General features: G+C 44.1%; 2 protein-coding genes across 2 annotated transcripts in view; both read right to left on the reverse strand.

Moving 5' to 3' along the window:
- Positions 1–2361, reverse strand: part of SARC_03543 (hypothetical protein) — a gene marked incomplete at its 3' end in the record, with an annotated part of 4916 nt that extends 2555 nt beyond the window's left edge. Inside the window, exons 1-2 of the mRNA XM_014302670.1 lie at positions 2204–2361; positions 119–366 (exon numbers count right to left, since the gene is read on the reverse strand). Of these exons, the coding sequence (XP_014158145.1) occupies positions 119–351 (233 nt within the window). The 5' untranslated portion in view covers positions 352–366; positions 2204–2361. The remainder of the gene's footprint in view (positions 1–118; positions 367–2203) is intronic.
- Positions 2362–3265: 904 nt separating this feature from the next.
- SARC_03544 (hypothetical protein) overlaps positions 3266–11324 on the reverse strand; it is a gene marked incomplete at its 3' end in the record, with an annotated part of 15573 nt that continues 7514 nt past the window's right edge. Inside the window, exons 9-17 of the mRNA XM_014302671.1 lie at positions 10571–10758; positions 9369–9454; positions 8885–8980; positions 8047–8229; positions 7571–7697; positions 6756–6867; positions 5706–5875; positions 4414–4546; positions 3266–3279 (exon numbers count right to left, since the gene is read on the reverse strand). Coding sequence (XP_014158146.1) covers positions 3266–3279; positions 4414–4546; positions 5706–5875; positions 6756–6867; positions 7571–7697; positions 8047–8229; positions 8885–8980; positions 9369–9454; positions 10571–10758 — 1109 coding nt within the window. The remainder of the gene's footprint in view (positions 3280–4413; positions 4547–5705; positions 5876–6755; positions 6868–7570; positions 7698–8046; positions 8230–8884; positions 8981–9368; positions 9455–10570; positions 10759–11324) is intronic.

Here is an 11324-nt window from a genome sequence, read left to right on the forward strand (position 1 = left end):
GTCCGCAGTAAAGATGTCAATTGCACAGAATCGAAATCTCCCATACTGGCACAACACCTACAAACTCGGATAGCTCGGATAGTTTAACTGATATTTAAAAACGCAAACAAAAACTTACTTCGGTTCACCGTAATGGACCGGAACAGTGCGAGTCTTGTAGGACATGACCGAGACCAAAATCAAGCCAATCGCCAGCAGAACAAGCGAGATGTAGAAGAACATGTTGCTGCTGGTATGGCACGAGCCCATAACAGTCGTGGTGATCGGGGACACCGTGAACCACAGGATGAAGTAGGCGACAAACAGCAGATACCCGACCCAGATCATGATCGTTAGGCTGATATCGTTCATGAGTGTTCGTACAATCTGTGGCAAAAGCAGGGGGCACGTTATCGAACTCTGGGTGTGTGCGCTAAGGCATGTAGGTATGGAGTATGTTTGTGTAGGCAAGGAGTATGTTTGTGTAGGTAAGGAGTATGTTTGTGTAGGTAGGGAGTATGTTTGTGTAGGTAAGGAGTATATTTGTGTAGGTAAGGAGTATGTTTGTGTATAGGTAAGGAGTATGTTTGTGTATAGGTAAGGAGTCCAACTCACTTATTTACGCCAAGCACCAAGTTCAAGATCCGCTTGGGCCATTTTGGCGAACGGATTGGCGGTTCGTATACAACCAAAACCAGACGATTTGCAAACACATGAGCAGACTGTGGGTTGCACAAACACCCTCGCGCCAGATACGACACTCGAAGGATATCGTCGGCATACACGCGATTTGAAGTTATAAATAGACTATACGACAAGGCTGAATGATATCGTCGGCATACACGTGATTTGAAGTTATGAATAGACTATAGGACAAGGCTGAAGGATATCGTCGGCATACACGCGATTTGAAGTTATAAATAGACTCGAGGACAAGGCTGAAGGATATCGTCGGCATACACGCGATTTGAAGTTATAAATAGACTATAGGACAAGGCTGCGTCGGCATACACGCGATTTCAAGTTATAAATAGACTCGAGGACAAGGCTGGAGGATATCGTCGGCATACACACGATTTGAAGTTATAAATAGACTATAGGACAAGGCTGAATGATATCGTCGGCATACACGCGATTTGATGTTATAAATAGACTCGAAGACAAGGCTGAAGGATATCATCGGCATACATGCGATTTGAAGTTATAAATAGACTATAGGACAGGGCTGAAGGATATCGTCGGCATACACGCGATTTGAAGTTATAAATAGACTATAGGACAAGGCTGAAGGATATCGTCGGCATACACGCGATTTGAAATTATAAATAGACTCGAGGACAAGGCTGGGCGTACGCCTTGCGATCTGTGAGGTGTACAGCGGGACGTAAACAAGTGGACAATTATCGCGAGCAACAAATCCCACAGCACGTGCGGTTGTATCCTTGTATATACCAAAAGACGCTATGGGAGATATAGGATACAATGCATAAAAGCAGACGAATGACAGGTGATGTGTCATCATCCACCTGGATATACCCTTGGAAGAGCATCGCAACACTCAGGCATTATCCACTGGGATCGATAACAACCCGGGGGAGCATCATGCACAGCCACTCACGGTACCTCACTACCCGAGAGTGGCGACTAAAGCTCTCACCACTCGTAATACACAACGCTGGATCATCCAACACGTGCATGGGTGTGGGTGCAGCACTACGGTTTTAACGTTTCAACGGTTATCATTTCAACGTTTCAACGGTTATCATTTCAACGTTTCAACGGTTATCACAGTGACATGCTAGAAGAGCAGCCTTGGCACATCAGACTATACTACTGAGGACGTAAACCATTGCTGTCAGAGAACATCAGCGACAATCGGATCCTGAGACGACAGCACACTCCCAGTAACAAATACATACGCACCTTGTGCATCTTTTGGCACTAGAGTGTCCGGATGTAAACAGTCTTTAATACTTTTTTGTGAGTCCAAATTAGGTACTCGCTGAGTCAATATCTGTATATAAATCACAGCCCCGCATAAATTAAAAGGGTGGTCGTGCATAGCAGGCGCAGGAGTTCTTACTGATGAAACACTGACTGTACTTCATACTGAATACGTCAATAAACGTATTCTGTCGCCACACATAGACGTTCAACACATGGACACAACAACAGCATATACGTACATCGACTATTGGCGATACTCAACCGTGACTAGCCATACCTTTTGCTGTTTCAGTGAGCGTTTCAGATCCCAATTGAACAGTACGTGTAGCCGATAACTCTTCAAGCACAGAGCGGTGATGATAAAGTAAAACCCACTGAAGGCGAGAGAGATAAACACCTCACACTGCCCATCCCCGAATTGGCCCAATTCATTGCCCTGGTACACCCCCTGTGTGCGTGTTCCAATACACGCGAGTGAATAGCTGGCTATTGTGTGTGGGTGTAGATCTGGTATATGTACCGTATTGGGTATGGTGATTACGACCGACTACTCTTCGCGTCTCTCTTCTATTCGTAAATTAACATTGTGTGCAACCAGACATGGTGTGGGCTGAGCAGCTATTACTAGAGTACTCATCTGTGCATATCTTGGTATGCAAGGGACCTTCTTCGTGGTTCGATAGAGACATGCGACGGTAAAGGTACAAACATGGTGTATTGTGGATCTAGTTCAGCTACAGTCCAGCAGACTACACATGCGAGTTAATATCGGTGTGCATTGTCTAAGTACGCATTTGACTTTACGTTGATGCCCCCGATCAAAGTAACTGAGAAGTTACGCACCCTGTGCTCGAGCATGTGTGGTTTTAGGTAAATGTGTGTGTATTTGTGTATATATGCGTGAGATGATTTCAATTGTGTGTGCGCGCGTCTGTGTACTTGTTTGTTTGTGCGTGCTATTGTTTGTTTGTTCGTACGTGTTGCTGTGTATTTGTGTGTATGCATTAACTTTTGTGCCTATGTATTGGTGTACGTATATATATATATATATATGTGTGTGTGAATGTGTATAAATAGGTTTTCTGGTTACATATATACTTGTGTTCGCACAGCAGCGATGTGCTGGTATACCTTCACATCTCCCTGTGACACTCGGTGACATGATCAGAAGCCGCCGCGTATCCGCATCAGTCAACAGTTTAAACGCCGAATACATCACAAGTACAGTGTAATAATATCTTCTAATTGCTCACACTCACAAGTACCTCACAACCACACATTACAAAACACGACTCCAGTTGGTGTACGACAGAGAAGGAGTGGTGTTTCGACTGAGAAATTACGACAACACCGCTATTATGTTAAATAGACAGATAAAAGATGAGAATAGTGAATACACACGGATGAGAAGTCGTATATAACCAAATCAACTGGCTGTGATTGTCGCCCTTACGACAACACCGCTATTATGCTAATTAAACGGATAGAAGATGAGAATAGTGAATACACACGGATGAAAAGTACGTATACACCCAAACCAACTAGCTGTGACACGCAAACATTTGTAGACGATCCTCAGATGATCAGTTAACCTGATCCGCTATAGAGCAGGATTAGGGGCGCGAAAGGGGTCTATACGACTACTTTTAGATGACGGGATGTAATAATTGCACGCACACCCTCCCCTTACAAGACCACAGAATGAACATACCTGGAAGCACAACGAGATGCAGAGAAATATCAGACCAACGATGACATGCAGTGACATCGCATAACCTGATCACACCAGTTTGAGGAAACGAAAAAGCCGGGGGTTAAAGTTAGGGAATATATATATATATATATATATATATACTATTATTAATATTATTATTATATATATATATATATATATATATATATATATATATATATATATATATATAGTATGATTATGTGTGTAGTGGATACCTTACGTCTGTGCAATACATGTGAAGGTGTTTGGCCCAGAGTGTATTTATCTATTTGTATTGGGAGCATAAACGTATTCGACATTTGACGATATCACTACTAAGGGGAGTGTGGCATAGGTACATGTTCTGTTCAGCTCATATAAGTGGTACACACATATTACGGGTCGATTTGATGGAATATATATATATATATATATACGCACACACAAACCTATACGCTCACACAATTATAATGTACTCACCATTCTCCAATTGTACAGCCAAGTTCATATGACCATATAAACCAAATCGCGCACCAAAACACACCACACATACACACGTACCCGTTGTGCTAACACACCCCACCGACACACCCTGCTACACCTCAATAACAGTCCAGCACCGACTACAACGACAGGCTTGTTGTCCTCTCACACTAGCTCCCATGGATGCCCTGCTAAACCCTAAAACCCATGCCCGCTGAGATATGCAGTCGACGAATACCACCATCACCACCACGTCACGTCGAATGTTGTACTACATGACCCCCACATACCCGTGCAGCGAATGGCCTGGTGGTCTCTGTTAAAACACACAAAGATGAACATGCCGATGGTTATAAGCCCCAGAACGCCTCCCATCCAGATCGCAGTCATGTGGTCGATGCCCTGAGCAACGCCCCAGTTCCCCTGTAGTGCAGCAAGCGGTATCCGGAGGAGAGGGAGATAGTTGGGTATGAGTATGGGAATGGGCCGTGGTATTATCACTACCCGCCTTGGCCTAGATGAATTGTCGGAGTATCCGAGTGGATGCATACAACCAAGTGAAGATACGAATATCGATAAAGCAACAACTACAGGCACCGCTTGTGTGTGTAAGCACGAACGAAGTGAGCTCACGCCAAATCGCATCACATACACGTTCACAGATGTATACACAACACAAGTGCAATAACTACAGACAGCCACAGATGTATACACAACACAAGGACAATAACTAGGGACAGCCACACATGTATACACAACACAAGTGTAATAACTACGGACAGGGTAAACTATGGGGATGCACAAACCACACGTGCAAGGAGAAGGATTCACCGGCCGCACAGACTAATATGAACAGATGACCTGTCATGCGATGTGGGAGTTATTGGAGTCAACACGTATCAGACTTACACCCTTTTTTTTTGTACGAGTATATCACAAGAAAATTTGAACAACACGGCACGTTATGAATGACTACATACACACGATGTATGTTGGCACGTTAAGAATGACTACATGCACCTGATGTATGTTGGGCAGAAGGCACAAATGTATATATCGCTATAACTGTGGGAGTGTAATACGTACGTGTTCTTACATACGTAATTAGGTAGAAGGTACTATCCCTATAACTGTGAGAGTGTAATACGTACGTGTAATACATACGTAATTAGGTAGAAGGTACTATCCCTATAACTGTGAGATTGTAATACGTACGTGTTCTTACATACGTAAATAGGTAGAAGGTGCTATCCCTATTACTGTGAGAGTGTAATACGTACGTATTCTTACTTACGTAATTAGGTACAAGGTATATACGCGCGGAATCTATCTCAATGGCACAGAGTCTATCTAAGAAAATATGATCCATCAGATCTCGACAATCTATTTCAATACGAACCCAGGGCATACGTCAATCCACACGTACACTTGACACATACAGTCATTGCCACGGTTGAGTTCATACGTCAATCCACACATGCACATTGGAAATTCGTACGCCAATCCACACAAGCACATTACACGTACAGTCACTGCCACGGTTGAGTTCATACGACAATCCACACAAGCACATTACACATACAGTCATTGCCACGGTCGAGTTCGGCATTGTCATCTGCTTGTCGGTGTTGACATTACTGACAGTGACGGAGCAAGGGACTTCGTAAACGGGCACTGGCACATTCGCATCCACGCTCTTGAAGATGATGTACAGCGACGAGTAGGCCCATTTGCCATAGTAGTCCGAATCTCCTGTGGAGGTATAGATTGATTCAAGCAAAGACAGTGAGTGGGTGGATACCAGAAGCGTGTCTGATGCAGACAATCCCTATACGGATGTAGATTGATTCGTCCGTTGAAGAGTGAGCAGGTGGATGGCAATAACGTGCCTCATACAGCCAACCCCAGCGTTGCTGCGTGTGATGTTAGTCTATAGACCTGTCGTTAACTGAGTACATTCAGCGCAAAGCGCGGGTGTGGGTGTGGCCTGATCGGACAAGACACACATGCACAACAGAACCCTTACACACTCCGAACACCATACCACATACCACGGCCAATGCGCTGACGGTCCATACAGTACAGAAAACAACGCCGACACAGCACTTGCATGGCGAGGGGTGGTTCGCACGAAGGCTGGGAATAAGATAGGCACGCGTACACAAAATAGTCCGACACCTCACTATAGTAACAACGCCGACACAGCACATGCATGGCGAGGGGTGGTTCGCACGAAGGCTGGGAATAAGATAGGCACACGTACACAAAACAGTCCGACACCTCACTATAGTAACAACGCCGACACAGCACATGCATGGCGAGGGGTGGTTCGCACGAAGGCTGGAAATAAGATAGGCACACGTACACAAAACAGTCCGACACCTCACTATAGTAACAACGCCGACACAGCACATGCATGGCGAGGGGTGGTTCGCACAAGGGCTGAGAATAAGATAGGCACGCGTACACAAAACAGTCCGACACCTCACTATAGTATCAACGCCGACACAGCACATGCATGGCGAGGGGTGGTTCGCACGAGGGCTGGGAATAGGATAGGCAGGCGTTTGCAGCGTGAGAAAGCGGATGCGCCACGGGTAACTATACGGACTGGTGGATGGTAATAACATACCCAGATCGCAGCTGAAGGTGATGTATTGGTCCACAGACGACTTCCCGTGCATATCTACCTCACGTACGTCGGTGCTAAAAGTGAGCCGAATGCAATCGTTCTGGTCGAATGTCTGCACACACATCGACATGTAAGAATTAGGGATAGTGCGATGTAGGTGAAAGATAGTGCCACAGGCTCGAAGTGGGGTTTGATACTTGTTTGTACGTGTGTGTGTGTTCCGTTTGTACCTGTGTGTGTGTTCCGTTTATACGTGTATGTGTGTTCCGTTTGTACGTGTATGTGTGTTCCGTTTGTACGTGTGTGTGTGTTTCGTTTGTACGTGTATGTGTGTTCCGTTTGTACGTGTGTGTGTGTTCCGTTTGTACATGTATGTGTGTTCCATTTGCACGTGTATGTGTGTTCCGTTTGTACGTGTATGTGTGTTTCGTTTGCACATGTGTGTGTGTTCAATTGATGTATTAGAACAAGACGTTCGTCTCACAAATGAACAGACATGTGATTGAACGTGCAATTTGAGATCCATTTACAACAGTATGTAAACTCGCCTACATATCTGCTGATTGCTAGATTCCGTTTGTCTATAGATTGCATGACATACCAAACAGCAACAAAATAATAATAATTCAAATATGGAGTTGATCGCCCACCCACCCACCCACCCATCCACACACACGCACGCATACCATAGTATCCACACACACCCACCACCCACCACAACACACACACACACATACCGTATACCACACACACCCACCCACCCACCCATCCACACACACACGCATACCACTAGTATCACACACACACACGCATACCATAGTATCCACATCCTTGCAGTCACTTGTAATTGCAGAAGTCAAAGCGGGCGAGGGCAGCAACACTTGAATCTGAGCGATCACGTACTCGAAATCACTCGCGAGCGTTGGTGACCGGACAGAGTACCTACCGGTTGGCATGGACAATTAATTGGCGGAGTGATATGGGTTAGTGCATTGTGATTGATGCCTGACCACTACACGTAACAAACCCATCGGCTGTATAAGCGAGGTCAGGTAACGTACGTTACTGGACTATACAAGAAGTCCCCGCAATTCGTGATGTCAGACGGTCCTTGGGGATGTCAATACACCTGCCGTCACTCCCAAGACAGTGGGTATCCCCATGGATCTACTAGGCTGTACCAGGGATCTAGGTAGGTATAACGTACCAGGGATCTAGGTAGGTATAAAATAGAACATACGTACACATATACAATGCACAACACATATAACACGCACACGCAAGCACATACGCGAATGCATCTAGGCCCGACGTCGCAGGAGCATCGTAGACCAATGGGCTGCCAAAGAATTCGTCCTCCACCAATGGGTGCGTTCCGTTGAAATGGGAGAATGCCTGCAGCACCAAGGCCAGTCCTTCGTCACTCAGGGGCAGGACAACCGTGTCATTGACCTGCAATTCAGTCAGATTGCGCCTGGGTGTTGGGGGATTAGGACCGGTGGGTGGGTGGATGGGTATATATATATATATCATTACTCTAGTTGCAAGAAAGAGTGCAGGTTCATCTGCGTGATTCACTGGTTCAAGTCCAATGGCCCCGTAGGTGATAAGGATTTTAGGGTTTCGGGGTTTCGGGTTTCCAAACCCTAAACCCTAACACCATACGGTATGCATACTTTGCCGGGGTGTAACCATGCACCTCATCTCAGAGGGCCAACGAGTGTTAAAATTGAGATGTAGAGGTTTCACTCATGTTGAGAAAGCTACCCAGAGAAACCATGCGCTTTGTCATAGCTGCAGTCTACTTTTTAATCAGACCATATCATGTCATAGAGAGAAAGCTTGGGGTTTTAGGGTTTGGATTTTTGATAATGGATCACCCGATACTGGCGAATTGTCTCAATACTCACGTCTGAGCATACACAACACAACGATAACAGACCATAACTAGGTGCCAAGTACCACTGCTGATGTGTGTACATACATATACGACTGTTGATGTGTGTAAATACATATACGACTATTGATGTGTGTACATACATATACGACTGTTGATGTGTGTACATACATGTATGACTGTTGATGTGTATGTGGCCTTGTGTTAGTACGAGTGCTGTGAACACACTCACCTGAGCAGTGTCCCAAACACCGGCAGAGTGCGGATGGTGAGAATGAGTACGTCTATCTCGTTGTTGACTTGCTGGTACAGTTGGTCCATACAAGGACTGTGGAGGTGGCAGGGGAATGAATGAGAGAGTGCGTGGTGTTCGATTGGGGGTGTTTAAGGAGAAGGTAGTAGGTTGGGTCACGATGTTCGTATCAGATATGTGTATACTACGTGTTCGTAGCTATGGATTTAGCATGCGTGCATGTGGTTGTGATGTGCTGATTATGATATTGTTCTTATACATATGTAGTTGTTAGAATGAGGGGTTTTTGGTACTTTCGACCACTATATTCTCAGGTACATATAAATACAAGATATTTCTATGGACACAAATACACATTCATATACACACACCCACGCATATGATTATGTATACGAATGCATATATATATATATATATATATATATATACATATATACATATATATGCAGCGTGAAGCACATACTCTCGGTATCCATCCACGCTGACGTCGCACACATATGAGGCAGGATTACTGGAGATGCCAGGTGCCTGTATTTGATCGTATTCGCCCTGTGTGGATTCATGAGGATATGTGTGTGGTTTCATGAGGATGTGTGTGTGGTTTCATGAGATGTGTGTGTCGTTTCATGAGGATGGGCGTGTGGTTTCATGAGGATGGGCGTGTGGTTTCATGAGGATGTGTGTGTGGTTTCATGAGGATATGTGTGTGGCTTCATGAGGATGTTTGTGTGGTTTCATGAGGATGTGTGTGTGGTTTCATGAGTATATGTGTGTGGTTTCATGAGGATGTGTGTGTGGTTTCAGTGTGTGTGGTTTCATGAGGATGTGTGTGTGGTTTCATGAGGATATGTGTGTGGTTTCATGAGGATGTGTGTGTGGTTTCATGAGGATGTGTGTGTCGTTTCATGAGGATGTGTGTGTGGTTTCATGAGGATATGTGTGTGGTTTCATGAGGATGTGTGTGTGGTTTCATGAGGATGTGTGTGTCGTTTCATGAGGATGTGTGTGTGGTTTCAGGGAGGGTGTGTGCGTGTTTGAAGGTTACATTGATGAATGATATAATAATGCTTATGCGCATATATGATTAGCGAGGCTTGTCTGCGGAGGGTATACGAGTGGAGGATGTAGTTAAGTGTGTCGGTTCAGTCCACGTTTGCCACTATGAGCGGTAAGGATGATAATGGTGTCAGCGATTCAGGCTATTCACCTACAGCCATACATATACTGTGAGAAGGGCAGGCTACCTACCACAATTTCCACAAGAATACCTACCACATTCTTCCCCCAGTATACCTACCACATTCTTCCACCAGTATACCTACCACATTCTTTACACAGTGTACCTACCACATTCTTCCACCAGTATACCTACCACATTCTCCCCCAGTATACCTACCACATTTTTCAACCAGTATACCTACCGCATTCTTCCACCGGTATACCTACCACATTCTTCATATACCTACCACATTCTTCAACCAGTATACCTACCACATTCTTCCACCAGTATACCTACCACATTCTCCCCCAGTATACCTACCACATTCTTCCCCCAGTATACCTACCACATTCTTCCACCAGTATAACTACCACATTCTTCAACCAGTATACCTACCACATTCTTCCAACACTATACCTACCCCGTTCTTCCACCACTATACCTACCACATTCTTGTACAGGGCGATTGGGGTGAGGCCGTACTTGTGCCCGATCGCCTGACCGGTGACACCGCTGCTGGTCTCATTTGCGCCCGCCACCGTCTCGTAGATGACTGGGAAGTGAACGTGGTTGTCTGTGTGGTTGTGTACTATGCCCACGGGGAATTGATCAAAGGTCACATACGCCAGCAGACCTGAGGCGGGGAAAAGGGGCGGCGAGTGAGCCAGTGAGTATGAGGTAGCGTGTAGGTATTGATGGATACTGTGTTTAATAGTTACAGCGATGACATGCTTGTGGACACACTGACGATGGAACTAGAGGCGATTGTTCACCTTTATTCTGAACGCGATATGTCACATACGATACGATAAATCGACAAGTATCCCTTCAAACGTGCACATGTACACAAAGAGAGAGAGAGAGAGATATTATATATATATATATATATACATATACATATACATATACATACAGATATATATATATATATACACATATAGATATATATATGTATATATTATTTTCTTATACTATATATATATATATATATATATATAAGATAAATATATTAAAAACATATATACATACACATATATATATACATATATATATTATATGAAATTATATAGATATATAGATATAATATAATATATAAAGAATATATATATATAAATATATATATATATATATATATATATATATACATATATATATATATANACATATNTATATACATACACTACTACAACAACATACTAC

Source organism: Sphaeroforma arctica, assembly GCF_001186125.1.
Source record: "Sphaeroforma arctica JP610 unplaced genomic scaffold supercont1.182, whole genome shotgun sequence".
Classification (NCBI taxonomy): Eukaryota; class Ichthyosporea; order Ichthyophonida; genus Sphaeroforma; species Sphaeroforma arctica.